Below are 18,327 nucleotides of genomic sequence, written 5' to 3'. Positions count from 1 at the left end.
CCTCCTGTTCTGCTTCAGTGTGAGCATAACTAAATGTGTCAGGTGGAGCCCCGACACTAATCTCATGTCTGGGAAAAGACCTGGAAACTTATTATAGGTCCAGGTGTGTCTGTGGTGCTGATTTCAGGCTACGTGCACATGGGCATTAAAAAAAAAAAAAGCTAGGGGGATTCCCTGGTGGCGCAGTGGTTGAGCGTCCGCCTGCCGATGCAGGAGACACGGGTTCGTGCCCCAGTCCGGGAAGATCCCCCATGCCGCGGAGCGGCTGGGCCCGTGAGCCATGGCCGCTAAGCCTGCGCGTCCGAAGCCTGTGCTCCACAACGAGAGGCCACAACAGTGAGAGGCCCACGTACCAAAAAAAAAAAAAAAAAAAAAGTCTATGAATAAAGCGCAAACGTTAACAATTGGTAAAGATAAGTAAAAAGTGTAAGAGAATTCTTTATACTACCTTTTTTTAACTTTCCATATAGACTTCAAATTACATCAACGTGAAAACTTCCCGCCGCCCCAGCGCCCGCCCCTTCTAAAATAACACAGTAAATTACAGGAAGAGATTTTGGGATATCCAGAAAAGTATAAGCAATTCAGAGCTAAAAGCTGCCACCAGAAGTCCTGAGTCATGTGGGGTGGGCCCACGTGACCGGAGGTCCGAGTCCAACATGGCGGCCTCCATGGGTCGCTGCCTTCTCTTCTTCATTTCACTGCGCGGCTTCCTCGGTGAGGCGTCCGGCGACCTCGGCTCGGGGTGAGTACAGTTGCCTGGGTCAAGCCTCGTTGGGGGGGTCCCCCAGACCCGGGCACAGCACTCCGAGCTCAGGTCTGCCCCATCCCAGCAGGGCCTCCCGCGACGATGACTTGCTGCTGCCTTACTCCCGCACGCGGGCGCGCTCTGCCCGGGACTGCACAAGGGTGCGCGCCGGCAGCCGCGAGCACGAGAGGTGGCCGCCGTCCCCCTCAAACCCCGGTGTCCGCGGCCCCAACGTACGCATCTTCGTCTCGCACTTCGCAGACCGCGCGGTGGCCGGCCACCTGACGCGGGCCGCCGAGCCCCTGCGCACCTTCTCGGTGCTGGAGCCCGCCGGGCCCGGCGGCTGCGCTTCAAGGCGCCGCGCCACCGTGGAGGAGACGGCGCGGGCGGCCGGCTGCAGCGTCGCCCAGAATGGCGGCTTCTTCCGCATGGATACGGGCGAGTGCCTGGGGAACGTTGTGAGCGACGGGCGGCGGGTGAGCAGCGCCGGGGGGCTGCAGAACGCGCAGTTCGGGATCCGCCGCGACGGGACCCTGGTCACCGGGTGAGGAGGCAGGGAATCCCGTGACTGTCTAGGCCCTAGATTCTAGAGCAGAGGGCCTGAGAGTTGAGGTGTAGCCGTGCCGCCGTGTTCAAGTCCCCTAACCAAACTGAGCCTCCGTTTTCTCATCTTCAGGATGGGGAAAGTAATGCCTTCCTTGTAGAGTTTATTCATTTTCCAGTATCGTGTAGCGCTTGCTTTGGGTCGGTAAATGTGCTGCGTACTGAGGATATAGCTGTGAACAAGCACAGCCTTTGCCTTCAAAAAAGGACACTACCCCCCCCAACCCCATTACTAGGAAAAATAAACAAAACCCAGGGAGATAATTAAGTTAATTCAAATTGTATATGTGCAGTGAAACGTTGAACAGATTGTAAATAGAGTGTTGAGTTTCGGGAAGGTGATAAGGAAAGACTTGTCTGAGGAGGTGACCTTTGAGTTGAGACATGAAAATTAATCACAAGTCAGCCAGAGTCAGAACTGGAGGAAGAGCATTGCAGTCAGAAGGAACAGCAAGCACTAAGACTCAGAGGTGCAGAGGGGCTTGGTGTGTGTGAGGGACTGAAGGAAGGAGCAAAATATCAGAGGAGGATAGGACCGACTTTGGTCATTTATTTATTTATTTTGACTTTGCTCATTTTAAAGCTTGCTCTGACCCTGCTGGATAGTAGGCTGGTTGGGCCGTAGTAGGAGCAAGGAGGCCAATTAAGAGGCTGTTGCAGGCATCAGATGGTAGTTTGGCTGGGGTGACGGCCTGAGAGATTAAGGGCCATAGGTGGACTTGTGATCTGTTGGGGATGGTTGTTTCTGTTAAATGAAGTGTAGATTGGGATGCCTAGACTGTTTGCAAAGATTGCTTCCAGGACCAGGCAGGTTCCTGGGCATGAGGAGGAATCAAGTAGCCAGGTGGTGGGGCGGGCGGGGGTAGTGTGTGTGGGGGGGAGGGCACTACCTGCAGCTGCCACTGCTGTTGACTGAATCTCATGGCTTCCCTGTGTCCAGGTACCTGTCTGAAGAGGAGGTGCTGGACACTGAGAATCCGTTTGTGCAGCTGCTGAGTGGGGTCGTGTGGCTGATTCGCAACGGAAGCATCTACATAAACGAGAGTCAGGCTGCTGAGTGCGATGAGACACAGGAGACAGGTGGGGGAAGGGCAATGAGTATGATGAGATGTGGGTGATGAGTGGGGGTGTTGGCAACAAGCCTCTTGAAAACCAGGACCAGTGGGGTGGTGGGGGAAGTCTTTCAACAAGTACTATTCTAGGTATTGGGGATCAGTGGGGATTAAAGCAGATAAGATCCCTGCATTGTGGACTATATAAGAAATGAAATAGATATTAAGTATACTGGAAAGAAGTGGTAAGTGCTAAGAAAGAAAAAGTTGGGGAAAAGGAGCTATGGACAAGAGAATAGAGAAGTGTTCCTAAAATGTTTGTGGACCGGCAGCATCAGCATCACCGAGGAGCCTGTTATAAATGCAGAACTTCAGCCCCTACCCCTGTGCCTCAGTGCTACAGAATCAGAATCCCTGGGGCTGAGGCCCAAGAGTGTGTGTTCTAAGGAGCCCCCTCTGTGATTCTGATTGACATTCAATTTTGAGAACCACTGGGATATGGAATACTGGGACAGGGAAGGTTCCCCATGGCCCTGATGTGGAAATGGGCTGTTTTAGACTGTGCAGTCAGGGAAGGCCTCATGGAGGAGGTGACTTAGATCAGAAGGCGCAAGCCATGGGAAGAGCTGGGGAGAAGTGCAGTCCAGCCAGAAGTAGAAAGTGGCTGCAGGGTGTTCAGAGGCGTGGGCCCCCAGGAGATGAGGTAGAAGAAGCAGGCTAAGGAGGTCATGCCAGGCCTTGGTAAGGCATTTGGATTTTGTTCTAAGGACAGTGGAGGCCGTTGGAGCATTTTCACCTGGAGTTTGATCTTGATTTACACTGAAGAACAGCCCTTTGGCTACTCTGTGGAGACTAACTGGGGCGGGGCACGGGAAGAGAGATGTTGCATGCATAGACCTGGAGGTGGAGAGTGATGTCTCTGTGGAGAGTGACTGGCAGGAAGTGGCAGGCAGAGCTTAGTAGGCCTCCCGAAGGGCCAGGTGATCAGCCAGGCTGCCTCTCCTTCAGGTTCCTTCAGCAAATTTGTGAACGTGATGTCAGCCAGGACAGCCGTGGGCCACGACCGGGAGGGGCAGCTGGTGCTCTTCCACGTGGACGGGCAGACGGAGCAGCGGGGGTGAGTGCCATGAGCCAGGGCCTCTAGGCCTGGGCTGAGTCCTGCTCTGAGGAACTCCAGCCCACCAACAGCTGCCCTTCTGACCTCCAGCTATTCCCTGGGGATGTTCACAGCCATCTGTTCCCTGTCTTCCCACAGGCAGAGGGTCCCTAGATCTGTCCCACTTCCAAGAACTCATCATCTTCCACACACTTGCTCTCAGTCTCGCCAACTTAGGGCCTCATCTCTCCTGAGCGCTGATTGGGGTGAAAGGAAATTATCATAAAGTTAGCTGGGAGTAGACCTCGGTTCCAATCCTAGCTTGGCCATCTGCTGGCTCTGTGGCCATAGACAAGTCATTTGACCTCTCTGAGCTGCTGTTTCCTCCTCTGTAAAGTGAGTGTGCCAGTCTGCTGTTGCTGTGTAACAAATTAGCACAGGCAGCACTGATTTGTTAGATCAAAGCTCTGTAGGTCAGGAGTCAGTGGGTGGGGGGGCCCAACTGAGTTCTCTGTTCAGGATGTCCCACAGACAAAACCCAGCTGTTGGCCAGGCGGGGTGCTTATCTGGAGCTTCTGGGGAAGAATCCTCTTCCCAGCTTCTTACAGGTTGTTGGCAGAATACAGTTCCTTGGAGTTGTAGGACTGAGGTCTTTGTGTCATTGCTGGCTGGGGGCCTCTCCACTCATGAGGCTGCCCACGTTCCCCCTTATGTATATACCCTCCTCTTGTAGATCTTCAAGCTGCAAAGGTGTGTCAAATCCATCTAATCCCCTTGTATTTCCAATCTCTCTCACTTCCTCTTCTGCGTCAGCCATAGAAAGCTCTCTGCTTTTAAGGGCTCCTGTGATTCCATCGGGGCCACCCAGATAATCCAGGACAGTGTGCCCATTTGCAGACAGCTGTGCCATGTATCATAACATGATCAGGAGAGCGATCTCTTGTTATAGTCATAGCTTCCCGGGATTGGGAAGGACACCTTTTGGGGGGCACTTAGAAATTTGCCTGCCATAGTGGGTGTGTGATACTGTCCACTGTGGAAAGTAAGATGCATTAACCCAGAAACGGCTGTGGCAAGGTCAGCAGCACTGGTCTTGTGCCACAGCATTAACCTGTGGGAGATGGCGGAGTTCCTGCTGAAACAGAATGTGGTAAATGCCATCAACCTGGACGGAGGGGGCTCTGCCACCTTCGTGCTCAACGGGACCTTGGCCAGTTACCCATCCGATCACTGGTAAGCATACCAGAGCCCCCTTGTTGAGGTCCAAGGCCAAGCTTGTCCCCGACTGTCTCATTCAACAAATATTGAGTACCTACTCTGTGCCCGGCTCTGGGGATTCAGCAGAGAGCAGGAGGAGCCAAGACCCCTGCTTCTCGCTGCTTACAGGAAGTATATGTAGCGTACCAGCACCGCCCAGGCCGATGGAAGGGGGTGATTGGTCAGGAAAGACCTGAGGATAGTGAAGCATGAGCTGAGATCTGGAGGATGAGGGGCTGGGTGGGCATGGGAGAGCCTTCTGGGCATAGAAGAGCATGTGCAAAGGCCCTGGGGTGGAAGGGATTGTTGCGGGTGGGAAGAACCTGTAAAAGGCTGGAGAAGGGACAATGAAGAGAGGCAGGGAAAGGCAGCCCTCAGGGGCTGCAGTGGGGGGGTTTGAGGGTTTGCTGGGGTGGCCAGCACTTCAGCCTCTCTTCACACTACTGTTTCTTCTGCAGCCAGGACAACATGTGGCGCTGTCCTCGCCACGTGTCCACTGTGGTGTGTGTGCACGAGCCCCGCTGCCAGCCGTCTGACTGCAACGGCCACGGGACTTGCGTGGAGGGGCGCTGCCAGTGTACGGGACGCTTCTGGCGGGGCGCCGCCTGCAGCGAGCTGGACTGTGGCCCCGCCAACTGCAGCCAGCATGGGCTCTGCACGGAGAGTGAGTGGGACTCTTTGGGAGGCAGCTCCATCCCGGGCTCCCCGCTCTCACTGCCCCAGCCCTGCCTGGGCCCTCACCTGACCTTCTCGGTCTTGTCTTGGCAGCCGGCTGCCGCTGCGAAGCTGGATGGACAGGGTCCAACTGCAGTGAAGGTAAAAGCCACCAGGCCAGCCTCCTCCCCAGCCCCCTGGGCACACGGGAGAGGGTGAGCCTGGCAGCTGCGAGCCTCAGCTGCCTTTATCCCTGCCTCCTGGTCTGCAAGTCGCTTGCCTCTTGTCTCATGCTTTTGCCTCACGTGTAAATCACTGTATTAGTGTCCTGGGGCTGCTGCAACAGATTCCACCAACTCAGGCTTAAAACATTACTTTATTCTCTCACAGTTCTGGAGGCTAGAACTCCATAATCAAGGGGTCAGTAGGGCTGCACTGGCTCTGAAAGGTCTGGGGGAGGGTCCTTCCTGCCTCTTCCAGCTTCTGGGGGTCCCATGCATTCCTGGGCTGGTGGCTGCATCACCCCATCTCTGCCTCTGACTTCACAGGCACAGCCTTCTCCCCTGTCTGTCTCCAGTCTCCCGCTCTGTCCTCTTACAAGGACCCCAGGCCACTGGACTTGGGTCCACCTTAAGTGCAGGATGTTTTCATTTCAAGATCCTTAACTTAATTGCATCTGCAAAGACCCTATTTCCAAATAAGTTCACATTCACAGGTTCTGGGGATTAGAACATATCTTTGGGAGGACACAGCTCAACGCACTCATAACCCTCCATAGCTTAAATCCTTAGTGGCTTTCTTTGGCTCTGAGTGAAAAACTTGAACTCCTCAGCATGACCTGCCAGGCCCTGGGGGCTCCAGCCACGCCCTGCTCTCCAAGCCTCAATGTCAGGTCCTCAGAGGCCTCCCACCCCACCTCCTCAGTGCCTTGCTGCTGCCACAATCGGTCCCGTCCCTCCAGCCTGTGTCCTCCCTTGTCCTTTGACACCTGCTTTCTGGCTTGCTGGCTGCCTGCCCTCAATGAGATCACAGCCTCGGGGCCTGCCGCGTACCAACTTCTCCAGAACTATCTGTTGGGAGAACATGTGAACCTACAGGGCCACTTGGGGCGAGAGAGTTGCGTTTGCAATCCTGTTGGCCCCAGCCTGGGGTGGGGTCGCGGGGCAGGACCAGATTTTGCAAAGGCCCTGCTTCCCTCATCCCAGCGTGCACCAGCGGCTCCTTTGGGGAGGACTGTGCCAAGAAGTGTCAGTGTCATAATGGAGCCACCTGTGACCCAGTTCGGGGGACCTGCGCCTGTCCCCCTGGCTTCACTGGAGACATCTGTATGCAGGGTAAGCTGGAAGGGCCCCTGACTCAGCCACGAGGGAGCCCCGCCCAGGGGATGCTTCTGCATCCGCTCAGCTCAGCACACCACTGGGCCCATCCCGGCAGTGCAGAGAGAGGCCCTGCCACTGATGCCTCCACCTCTGTCCTCCTGGCTCCTCCCTGCAGAGTGTCCCCTCGGCTGGTACGGGCCAGACTGCCAGAGCCCTTGCAAGTGTGAGCACCAGTGTCCCTGCGACCCCCAGACCGGCAACTGCAGCCTCACCTGGTCACGCACCTTGAATAGCATCCTCTCCCGAGGTACGGCCCCTCCCAGGCTCCCGGGGGACAGCAGAGGGCAGACCCCTCCTCTCCCAACCTTCAGCCTCTCCCTGGCATCTTGCAGTGAAGCAGTGTCTCCCGCTACCCGAGGACACCCTGCGGGCAGGAGAACTCTCCCTTTTCACCAGGTAGGTACTTTGCTGGGAGCTGGGGCAGGGGTGGGAGGAATCCCCCCTCCCTCTGCCTTTGAGGCGTGGCCTCCGCTCAGGGTCTGGGCAGGGCTAGGAAGTGGCAGCTGGGCACCAGATGACAATTCTCTGACATAAGCACAGGGAGAGTCCTAGGTGATGCTCGCAGCCACCTGTGCTGTCCAGGGAGATGCTGAGAAGGACCCTGGCCACCACCCCAGTGGAATCTAGGGGCCAGGGTGTGGGCTTTTTTTCTCAGCTTCCGGTGCAAGAAGCATGAAGCCCTGAGCAGTTCACGTCATTTATCTGACACCTGGGGGTGTTCACCCCTTGTGTTGGGTCTTTATTTTCTAGTGCAGGAGGTCTTCAACTTGACCTCCAGGGGAGTGTGTTGAAAGAGAGAGCTGGGTTCAAGAACCAATGCTGTCGGTCTGGGAGCCCCACTTGGAGAACCTCTCTTCTCATGGTTCTCATGTCCCATAGCCCCCCCTGGATGCCCGGCCCAGCCCCGTCCCCTCAAAGTGGGAAGCAGGTGTAGGTGTGAACGAAAAGCCCCTTGGCCTTGTCCTGGAGGCAGCACCTGGGAGCTCATCACAAACGCAGATCCCAGATCCCTCCTGGAGGTCCTGACCCTGAGTCGGGTGGGGCCTGGAGGAAAATCCTGGAAGTGTGCTGGGAATTGCAGCGGAGCAGGGACAGTGGTTCCCGGGAGCCCTGCACCCCAAGCTCAGCCTCCTCAGGTGTGAGACCTGCAGTGAGGGAAGGGGTGCCATGGGGTGCTGAGGGGCACAGCTGCAGGCCCTGCCGCCGGAGCAGTCTGCTTTTGCATTGAGGGCTTCAGACAAAGACTCACGTGAAGGAAAAAAGATCATTGAAGGACCCCACCCATCCCTGCCAGCTCCCTGCCTGGGAGGATGGGGTGTGGGTCCTCCCTGCTCTGTGTGCTTTGAGGACCCTGGAGAGAACCCAGCCTCTGTTGTCAACATCCCCGGAAGCACAGAATGCAAACTGCTGCTTCCTGGGGCAGATTAGGTCCCCAGCTGTATTACATGTGGCCTGTACCCATTGAAATTTACACTTATTAGCAACATCTGAAACTCAGTAACGTTCATGTAAAAATCTTTTTTTTTTCCACGGCTGCTCTTGAAATATCAGGAGATGTGGCCGCACCAGCCTTAGTCCCACATAACAACTGTCCCCGCTGCTCCCGAACATGCGTGGAGTGAGCCCTCCACCCCACCAGGCCCATTTGTTCCTCGACAGTGTGCGGTCCCTGGAGGCCCCCGACCCTGTGCCCCTGTTCTGGGAGGAGGAGCCAAGTGAGGGGAGGGAGGGAGCCCCTCCAGCACACCCCCAGCCCAAAGTGCCCAACAGTGTCCCCGTTCGGGGTTTCTCTCCTGCCCCCAGGACCACCTGGCTGGCCATCACCTTGGCCCTGGTTTTCCTTCTGCTGATCAGCACGGTGGCAAACGTGTCCTTGTTCCTCGGGTCAAGGGCAGCGAGGAGCCGGCACCTGGATGGGGCCTACGTCTACCACCCACTGCAGGAGATGAACGGGGAGCTCCTGGCTGCTGAGAAGGAGCAACCGGGTGACACCTGTAACCCCTTCAAGGACTGAAGCCTCCAGCTGCCCGTCATGACCTGTTCTGGAGGCTCGTTGCCATGAGCTCTGGCTTCTGCAGGGGAAATTCCAAGGCCACTGACCATCTGGGTGGCCTCGACCCACGTGCCAAGCCAGGCTTCTGACAGCACCTGTGCCTCAGCCCCTCACCTGGCCGCCTGCCGTGGCACGTGCAACCCTAGCGATACAGCGCGCCCTGGAGAGACGCTGCCTCCTTCCCCGCCTGCCTGTGCCTGCCGCTCACGAGGCCTGTCCCCGATGGGCCTGCCCCGCTGCTGCCAAAGAGCCTCCGGCCTCCTGGGGCAGGGGCGCTGCCAGTGGAACTCATGATGACCGAACTGTGGCCAAGTGGCAGGGTCCAGCCAGCCCCCTCGGATGGGGTGAAGAGACTATGGCCACATCGAGGGACCCTTTTTTACAGACCTCATCACCGAACTTGCCAACTAGAGTTCTATTTCCCGTCATGGGAAGCTCCTTAAAGGGAAGAGGGGTGAAATCATGTTTACAGGCTCTCTATTTTGTCCTGCCGCCAGAAGGGTTTTTCTACCACTTGAATAAATTGATATAATAAAAGGACCCCTGGAGCGGCATCTGAATGCGGAATCGTGGAATTGAGGGACCCCTAGATTTTGACAGGTGGGGCTGCTTAACCTGAGTCAGGGGCATGTCCAGCTCCCTTATCTATTTTGTTTCATCCAGGGGTTCTCACTTTAAAGTGTACTCGAATTACCTGGAAGAGCTTGCTAAAAATGCAGATTCTGGCCTGGGCTGGAGCCTCGGAGTCTGCAGGTCTCACTGAGCTCCCAGGTGATAGCTGCAGGTGTCTGGACCACACTTTGAAAGAGGAAAGTTTAGTCCGCACCACGTTTTAGTAGAATTTAAATTAGTTGCCAACGCTTAAAAGTCAAGAGGTTAACTCCAGTTTTCTGGTTTCTGTCTTTTTTTATATATATATAAATTTATTTATTTTTGGCAGCATTGGGTCTTCGTTGCTGCGCACAGGCTTTCTCTTGTTGTGGCGAGCGGGGGCTACGCTTTGTTGTGGTGCACGGGCTTCTCACTGCAGTGGCTTCTCTTGTTGCGGAGCACGGGCTCTAGGCACATGGGCTTCAGTAGTTGTGGCTCGCGGGCTCTAGAGCGCAGGCTCAGTAGTTACGGTGCATGGGCTTATTTGCTCTGCGGCATGTGGGATCTGCCCAGACCAGGGCTCAAACCCATGTCGCCTGCATTGGCAGGCGGATTCTTAACCCCTGCACCACGAGGGAAGTCCTCTGGTTTCTCTTTAAAAGAAAGAACTCGAAGCCCCAGCTGATGCTCTCCTGCTGCAGCAAGGAGGCAGTGACTTGTCCGAGCTGAGATTGGCTGGTGCCGTCTGGATCTGTCCTCTCCAGCTCATAACAGCCCCAGCAGCTGGCTTCCCTCACCTGTGACCTGCATCCCGGCGAGTATTAGAGTTTGTAACTTGTGGCCTCGAAGGGTCTTTAGGAAGTGCCTGGCGACACCCTGCCCCGTGAATATAATATCACACTGTGTGCTTAGCAGCTTTTGGGGGAGGGGAGGTGGGGGAGGTGCTGCTGTTTCCAGCAGGTCCTCAAATAGATCCAGGCATGTGATGGACTGAATGTTTGCGTCCCCCCAAGGTTTGTATGTTGAAGCCCTAACTCCCAATGTGATGGTATTTGGAGGTGGGGCCTTTGGTTTAATTAAATTAGGCTTAGATGAGGTCATGAAGGTGGTGCCCTTATAAGAAGTGGAGGGGACAGGAGAGCACCATCTCCACGTGCACACAAAAGGACAAGGCTGTGAGAACACGGTGAGAGGATGGCCGTCTACAAGCCAGGAAGCAGACCCTCACCAAGAATGGAATCTGCCAACACCTAGATCTTGGACTGTAACTGTAGCGGTTACCTAGTGCTGTGCAGAAAACAAGCCCAAAACTGGTGGCTTTAAACAACCAGTCATTGCTTCTCATGAAAAGTAATTGTTTCTTGTGCTTCTAAGGTCAGCTGGGTGATTCTGTTGATCTGGGCTAGGATCAGTGAGTCCAGCTGGGCTCACTTATGTGCCTGCCATCAGCTAATGGGCCAGCTGGGGCCTGGTCTGGGGTGGCCACAGCTGAGGACATAGCTCTGGTCCGCGTGGTGTCATCCTCCAGGGGGCTGGCTCAGGCTTGGGATGAATGTGGAGATGGGGATCCAGGGAGAGATGCGAAGCCTCTTGAAGCTTCACCCCTTGATGAAGAGCTGCAAAGGAACATGAATGCAGGAGGCTGACTGAACCCATCACTGCAGCTGAGCTACTGTAACACGGGTCTAATTTCACTTTAGAAAGGAAGTATTCGGTTCAGAGAAGTGAAATATCACAGGCCAGCTCCCAGCCTCCAAGTTCCTGCAGGGATGCATCTGTGGGTCTGTATGTCTTTGTCTCTCCTGGAGACAGGGTGTGGAGAGCTGCCGTGCCAGCCTGCGACATTCCCTACAGGGAACAGGATGTTTGGGTCCTACAGTAGGTGCCACAGGCCAGGGTCTGTCGGTGTCCTGGGGCACATCTCATCAAGCACCTAGTGGACCCATCAGCCCACAGCCCACAATACCCACCACCAAGCCACCAAGAGTTCTCCCTTCTCACTCAGCCCCCATCCTGAGTTTGTGACCAGGTTGGAGGAAAGAGGGGAGTGGTTTTCACAGCATGTCCAGGAACTTGACCACCACTTGTCCAAAGATCCAGGAGCAGGTTTTTATTCCTCCTTCCAGAAATATAAACAACCAAGTTCACGTGTTCCTCCAGGGACCTTGTGTTTCATCTCCACCTGGAAGTTTAGTTTTGTATTTTGCTTTTATTTACTTATTTTTTGGCCACGCCGTGTGGCATGCAGGATCTTAGTTCCCTGACCAGGGGTTGAACTTATGCCCACTGCAGTGGCAGCGCAGACTCCTAACCACTGGGCTGCCACAGAAGTCCCATATTTTGCTTTCTTTTAATGAACCCCTGGGCTGCTTTGATGTTTTGCCGCCAGCGTTCAAGGGTAGGAAATAGTTTCAAGAGCTCGGACAAGTTCCCAGGCACCTTAGAATCGATTTGGCATATTTTTGTTTGTTTTGTTTTGTTTTTTGTTTTTTTTGCGGTACGCGGGCCTCTCACTGTTGTGGCCTCTCCCGTTGCAGAGCACAGGCTCCGGACGCGCAGGCTCAGCGGCCATGGCTCACGGGCCCAGCCGCTCCGTGGCATATGGGATCTTCCCGGACCGGGGCACGAACCCGTGTCCCCTGCATCGGCAGGCGGACTCTCAACCACTGCGCCACCAGGGAAGCCCAATTTGGCATATTCTTAAGACAGCTCCCAAGCCTGGCTGCGGGTCTGAATGTATTCCCCCAGAATGACCCACTGAATCAGAATCTCAGGGGCGGGAGTTGGGGGGGGTCAAGGAATCTACAGGGAGCACCCCCGGGGATCCTGAGGCAACAAGCTGTGGAAACCCTGGTCTTGAAGGGTCTGACGTCCACTGAGGGCATCTTTGTTCTCAACTGTGCTGGCAGCTGGCTGGAGAGTTACAGTGCTGGGCACAGGCCTAGTGGACTCCAGGCCAGAGGGAGCACAGCAGTACCTGGGGAGGGTCCATCGTGGCGTGCCTGAGGGTCCCTAGGACACTCTGAGCCATGGGAGTCCTGCCCACATTCGCCCTCCCTGTGGCCCATGGATTTTTAAAAAATTTGTCACAAGCAGGTATCTATCTTTTTTTATTTTACTTATTTTAATTTTTTTTGTTTTTTGGGGGCCAGGCTGTGCAGCTTGCAGGATCTTAGTTCCCCGACCAGGGATTGAACCCAGGCCACAGCAGTGAAAGTGCTGAGTCCTAACCACTGGACCACCGGGGAAGACCCACTGGTATCTATCTCTGCCCAGCATCCAGTCTCTCTTCTTTCAGTAACTTCCCTTCTTAGGCTGGGTCCCCTGGCAGCAGAACCTGACACTAGGATGTGAGGGCAAGTAGTTTATTTGGGAGGCGACCCCAGGAAGCCCTGCTGGGGGACAGAAAAGTGAGTCTGGGAAGGGAAGGCAGCCCGTACACGGTGCCTGAGTGAGCAGCTCCCACTGTGGGCGGCCAGGCTCAACCCCTGGGACCTCGGGGGGGTGGAGAGAACACCTCGGAGTTGGCCACTTGCTCACAGGGAGCTGAGGGTGTTTATCAGCCTACGTTCATTCATCAGGTTGAGAACTCTCCTGGGGGTTAACTCCCTGGCACTGCCAGTCTGCCCTTCTCAGGGACGGGGTGATGCTCCAGGCACAAGAGGTAGCCATCAGAGAGAGTTGCAGGTTCATATATCCAGATGTCCTCTGCCCAGGGAAGGTGGGCAGGGCATTGAGAGCCACAGCCGAGAGCCTCCCTCATGTTGCCTTTAGGTAATACCTCTCCCCCAGTCTCCATCCTTGTGGTTTGGCTGGCACTGTCACCTCCCTCCAAGTCCCAGGTGGTCTCAGTGGATGGTTCAGAGATAGGCATCTGTCCCAATCGGCCAATCAGAGCCCACCCTGGAACTTCTGCTGGAAGTGGGGGTGAGAAACTCTGCCAGGATTGTCCAGCATCCAGGGTGTGAGCCACATGGAGGAGAGTGATGCCAATATGGAGAAGAACCCAACCAAGAAAGGGGGATATTTGATCCCCTGGATCCAGCTATACCTGAAGCATTCTTGGACTTCCCAATTACATGGACCAGTAAATCCCCATTTTGCTTGAGAGAGTTTGTGTTGGATTTTGGGGTCTCTTGGAACCCCAAGAATCTGAAACTCATGACATTTTGGAGTTGGGAATTTGCAGAGCTTAGATGGGACATGGAGCAGGAGGCAAGATAGTGTCTGAGATTCCAGTACCTACCTGTGGTGTTGGGGGAACACCTGTGACACGAATATACAGGAGCCTAAGTCATCGGTACTGCTGGTCGGGGTTAACATGGGCTACTTATGGCTGTGCAAGTGTTCCCTCCCCACCCCATGGGAGGGATGGAAGACTCCCGGGCACAGAATGTGTACTAGAAGTCCTGGGGGCCTGACTTGGAACCCCAAGAGTTCTGTGTGTTGGGCAGTTGCCATGGTGACATGTGTCTCAGCTGCTGGGCTGCTCCTTATTTAGTTTTAGTATCTGGAAAGACCCCAGAAAAAGATTCCAATCCTGGGGTCAACGGGTGGGCTCAGGGGCCCTGAAATGGAAACGGGATTCAAGTGTGACACCACAGCTTTCATGGGATTCTCGAAGGATCTGTGTCCTGGCTCCAGGACTCTTAGGTCAGGGGTTTCAAATTGTGCCTTTTGGGGACCCGCATTTCTCAGCAGTGCCTTGGTGGGTGCTGAAGGGAGGGGAGGGGAAATGGGCTGGGGGGAAGTTTGAGAGCCACCCAGCACCTTTCCTCCCGGCTCTCTCCAGCTCCTTCCAGGCTCTGCCCAAACTCCCACAAGAGCTACTTGCACCCTGAGACCCGCCTCCTCTGCAGAGGCCCCTGGCCTCGGAGGGAGAATTGGTCCCAGAGGAAGCCTTTGGGCACAGGGAGGCTGGGTGTGTTGTGTTCTGCCCTCTCTGGACCGAAAACCCAAGGGGCCTCCCAGACGTCAGCAGTGGAACCTGACCCCAGCTCAGACCTGACCCCAGCTCGCCTGCCACAGGGAGCTCTTAGCCACACCCATGGCAGCTGGCTGTTGTGAGAGCCCCTGCCCAACAGCTCCTGGGCAACCAGTGGAAAAGCAGCAGCTGATTGCTACCTCTCCGGGCGGGTGGGGGCGGGGGGGATGGGGGGGCGCCGAACGCAGCCACAGGAACCGCACCTCCTCTGCTCCCCCGACAGCCCTTGGCCTCCTGCTCCAAAGCAAGGGACCCTCCAGTGGTTAGGACTCAGCGCTTTCACTGCCGGGGGCCCGGGTTCAATCCCTGGTCGGGGAGCTAAGATCCTGCAAGCTGCACGGCTGCGGCCAAAAAAAAAAGGGAATTCCGGGCTTCCTGGTGGCACAGTGGTTGAGAGTCCGCCTGCCGATGCAGGGGACACGGGTTCGTGCCCCGGTCCGGGAAGATCCCACATGCCGCGGAGCGGCTGGGCCCGTGAGCCATGGCCGCTGGGCCTGCGCGTCCGGAGCCTGTGCTCTGCAAAGGGAGAGGCCACAACAGTGAGAGGCCCGCGTACCGCAAAAAAAAAAAAAAAAAAAAGGGAATTCCACGACGCCTGTGACACCTTACTCCGTGTCCATGGGCCATTTCTGTCCTGGCCACAATAGGCTAATGAACAAGATGGAGGGAAAAACCAAGGCAAGGAGCTTCCAGCCCTGGGGTCTGGGGAAATTCAGAAGCCAAGAGCTCGGCAGCACTTCCTGGGATTTTTAACCCCAAGCCTCCCAAAGGTAAGAAGAATGGCTACTGACTGATGATGCTCCAACATGGGCCCCAGGGACCTCCAGCACAGAAGAACAATAGCAGATGCCACTGTGGCCACCTGCTGCTCCTGTGGCCCAGCTCCCTTCGTCCATTGGGTGACTGGCCCTCCCCTACTCCACTCTTGCTTCTGGAGGGAATGTCGATCACAGGACCCCCAGCCTCTTGGCCAGTATGTCCACAAGAGTGAGTACGTGACTTGCCCAAGGCCAGTCAGAGCCTTCTCTGGGATTTGAGATGGAAAGAGTCTCTTTCTGGCTTAGAGATTGAGAGCCCTGTGGTTGTAGGCTAGGGGCTGCTGGCAGCCACCTTCCCCTGAAGGTGGACAAGAGGACAGGCCAGCATGCAAAGTGATGCAGAAACAAGAGGCCTGGGTGAGGCTAAGGATCAGCACATGAGCCTGAGGACACTGGGCTCCTGCGTGCAGTCGTACCGGAAGCAAGCAAGCACCACCCTCGGCCATCCCAGTTACAGGAGCCAGGGAATTCCCTTTGTTGCTTAAACCTGTTTGAGCTGGGGCTTTCCTGAGGTGGGGAGGAGAGCAAGCTCTCAAAAAGAGAGGGCTGAGGCTCCTTATCGCTGCTGCTGCTAAGTCTGCACAGCTGATAGCCGACCTTCCTCTCTGGAATCAGCAGATCCAGGTTCCACTTGTCAAAAGCTACTTATAAACTCAAGTGAAGGAAGGGCTTCTCCATCCTTCACTGGGGGCTAGTCCTAGACACTAAGTGTGCGGGGAGTGCCAGGGCAGCTTACCCCAAAATGCTTCTAGTTTGTAGAGACAAGCTAGAAATTCACCTAAAGATAGTTGAAAATATTGCAGATTGCTCCCAGCGATAAACGCCTGGTGACACGGGAGCAATTCGTTTTAAGAATGTCTCCAATCTTCCTCCCTCTCTCTCTCCCTCATGCATGTACACATACACCTTAATGCAGGATACAGAGTTTGGGATTTTGTTCCTATATCTGAGAAGTGAACTGAAAACCTTAAAGGTGGGCAAGGCTCCCTCTCTGCAGGGAGAAGGGGGTCTCTGAGGACGGCTCCTTCCCTCTACTCCAGGTATGGGGTTGAGGGTGGCATGGAAGTAGGTCCTTGCCCCGTCATGTCGAGCTTGCATGGAGGTGGCATCCCCTTGGTTGTGAACTCACCCCTTGGGCAAGGCCCAGCGACTCTGGGTGTCAGCCAGAGACAACCCCAACTGTAAGCAAAGCTGTGAGATGAGAGTAACGCTGAGTCTCTCACCCCAGACTGTGGAGTTACTTCAGTGAAGTCCCTCCCAGGCAGATAATGCAAGTGAGTGATGTGGGCTAGGGGTGGGTTGATAGAGAGGGGCGGGGACTGGGGTGGCCCCATCCAGGGGCGCAGCTGTGTTGTCTTTACACAGCAATAGTGGCTCTGTTTGGCCAACACTCCTATATGCTTAAGTGAAGCTGTAAATCCTGATTTCTGTGTGAAATGCCCCAATTTTTAAACCTTTTGTTTAGGCAAAAAACAAAAACACTAAAAGCTGGCCGGGGGCTTCCCTGGTGGCGCTAGTGGTTGAGAGTCTGCCTGCCAATGCAGAGGACTCAGGTTCGTGCCCCGGTCCGGGAAGATCCCACATGCCGTGGAACGGCTGGGCCCGTGAGCCATGGCTGCTGAGCCTGCACGTCCGGAGCCTGTGCTCCGCAACGGGAGAGGCCACAACGGTGAGAGGCCCGCGTACCGCAAAAAAAAAAAAAAAAAAAAATTAAAAGCAGGCCAGATCAGACTGCAGGCTGCCAGTGGTGACCTCTGACCTGTTGCCTTTTTGCAGGCCCAGGAAATGAAAGGAGAAATGTCCTCAGACCCCAAGGAGACCCACACCCCTCCCATGCAGGAACTCGGGGAAAGTCTTTCAATATTGGAGCTGGTTCTGGGGGTCAGATTTGCCCCAGGGCAGCTGCAACAAAGTCATAGCCCCCACTCCACAGGGGAGTCCTGATGACACATTGAGAGCCTGGATCCAGCCTTACCTGAAGCAAGTCCTCCTACACTGGCCAGTTACATGCACCCATGATTGGTCACCCTTTTTTGTTTAAGCCACTGGGAGGTGACTTACAACAAAAAAAGTTTCAATTAAACAGATTCCCAGGAGAGAAAGGGACCACCAGAGAGTATAAAGATAGCCAGAGCCGCTTTATCACTGCCTGGAACTCAGCAGAAAACCTGGGCCTTCCCACCCTCTTCAAGTCAGGGGTGGTCAGGGTTAGGCCTGCCCAGTCATGTGCTGGGAAAATGAACTTCAAGTCCAGGGTAGGCGGCTCCCCCACAAAGTGGGGCCTCTAACTCAAATAACTGCTCACCAGCATATCCTGGGACCCAGGGCATCGCTACGGGTTTAGACGCTATGGCGAACACCCAATATTCCTGCTTCTTATGGGGGGAACCCCAATAGTCTTAGGAGGCCCCTGAGAAGGAGGCCACCCCAGGGAAGCAGAGCCAGAGGTGGCAGGGTGCAGGGGGGCACTGAGCCTGATGACATCCCTGAGCCCCCAGACCTGAACGTGGTTAGCCCACCCCTTGGCTTTTCGTACGCAAAGCCCCATCGGAGATGATTCTGTTCTCACCACTTCAAGAGCCCACAGGGCTCCAGCCAGCCCGACTTTGGCTATGTCCAGATCCAGGGCTGCAGCCCACATGGTCCCAGGCCTCGTGGATACTTGTGGATGTGGGAGGCGAGCAGGCTGCCCCGCAGGGCTCGGTCCTGACTATCTGGAGACCAGGGAGCTGCTGTGGGACTGGCCGGAGGAGGAGGTGGTGGCGCTGAGCTGGGAGAAGCGGCTGGTGCAGGATTCCAGGCTGGACATGGAGCCCCTGGGGAGGAAGCACACGCACGTTGCCTTCTGGTGGTGACACAGCCCTGGGTGCAAATGAGGCCCCAGGGCCCTTTCCACAAGGCTGGTAACCGCCCCAGGCACAGAGGGCAAGTGCAGAGGGAAAAGCAAGTGAAGCTGTGATGAGAAACGAAGCCCAGCCCATTTCCTTGCACCCACTTCCCCGCAAGAAGAGCCCAGCCTTCCACCTACCATTCAGGGGCTTCCCTGACCCAGGGGCCTAGCATGGCGCAGAGGGGACCCTGTTATCTCCAGC

The 18,327-nt window shown here is 55.6% G+C and overlaps 2 protein-coding genes across 5 annotated transcripts in view; one reads left to right on the top strand and one right to left on the bottom strand.

Annotated features, from left to right (window-relative positions):
• Positions 1–25: 25 nt before the first annotated feature.
• Positions 26–9,375, top strand: NAGPA (N-acetylglucosamine-1-phosphodiester alpha-N-acetylglucosaminidase). Of its 3 annotated transcripts, none has more exons than XM_079945605.1 (11): positions 26–745; positions 837–1,292; positions 2,292–2,431; positions 3,412–3,520; positions 4,604–4,732; positions 5,215–5,420; positions 5,525–5,572; positions 6,616–6,744; positions 6,905–7,036; positions 7,122–7,185; positions 8,593–9,375. In XM_079945605.1, the coding sequence occupies exons 1-11, from the start codon at positions 660–662 to the stop codon at positions 8,801–8,803; spliced, it is 1,710 nt and encodes a 569-aa protein (XP_079801731.1). In that variant the 5' UTR covers positions 26–659; the 3' UTR covers positions 8,804–9,375. The 3 variants fall into 3 exon arrangements, with proteins under 3 accessions (XP_079801731.1, XP_079801730.1, XP_079801732.1); XM_079945604.1 differs by having other exon boundaries at positions 834–1,292; XM_079945606.1 differs by lacking the exon at positions 5,525–5,572 and having other exon boundaries at positions 834–1,292.
• An 8,470-nt stretch (positions 9,376–17,845) lies between these two features.
• Positions 17,846–18,327, bottom strand: part of SEC14L5 (SEC14 like lipid binding 5) — a 38,694-nt gene continuing 38,212 nt past the window's right edge. For both annotated transcript variants that reach the window (XM_079945135.1, XM_079945136.1), the window contains exon 15: positions 17,846–18,051. In XM_079945135.1, the coding sequence (XP_079801261.1) occupies positions 17,946–18,051 (106 nt within the window). In that variant the 3' untranslated portion in view covers positions 17,846–17,945. The remainder of the gene's footprint in view (positions 18,052–18,327) is intronic.

Source organism: Stenella coeruleoalba (genome assembly GCF_951394435.1).
Source record: "Stenella coeruleoalba genome assembly, chromosome: 15".
Taxonomy (NCBI): Eukaryota; Metazoa; Chordata; class Mammalia; order Artiodactyla; family Delphinidae; genus Stenella; species Stenella coeruleoalba.
This window is presented reverse-complemented; position numbering and strand designations above follow the sequence as displayed.

What these genes read in the sequence shown, in the direction of transcription:
- NAGPA (XM_079945604.1), top strand. Translation starts at nt 660, where the DNA reads ATGGCGGCCTCCATGGGTCGCTGCCTTCTCTTCTTCATTTCACTGCGC. An exon ending in GACGGGACCCTGGTCACCGG is followed by an intron (nt 1,293 to 2,291) that starts GTGAGGAGGCAG and finishes CCCTGTGTCCAG; the next exon opens with GTACCTGTCTGAAGAGGAGG. An exon ending in AGTTACCCATCCGATCACTG is followed by an intron (nt 4,733 to 5,214) that starts GTAAGCATACCA and finishes TTTCTTCTGCAG; the next exon opens with CCAGGACAACATGTGGCGCT.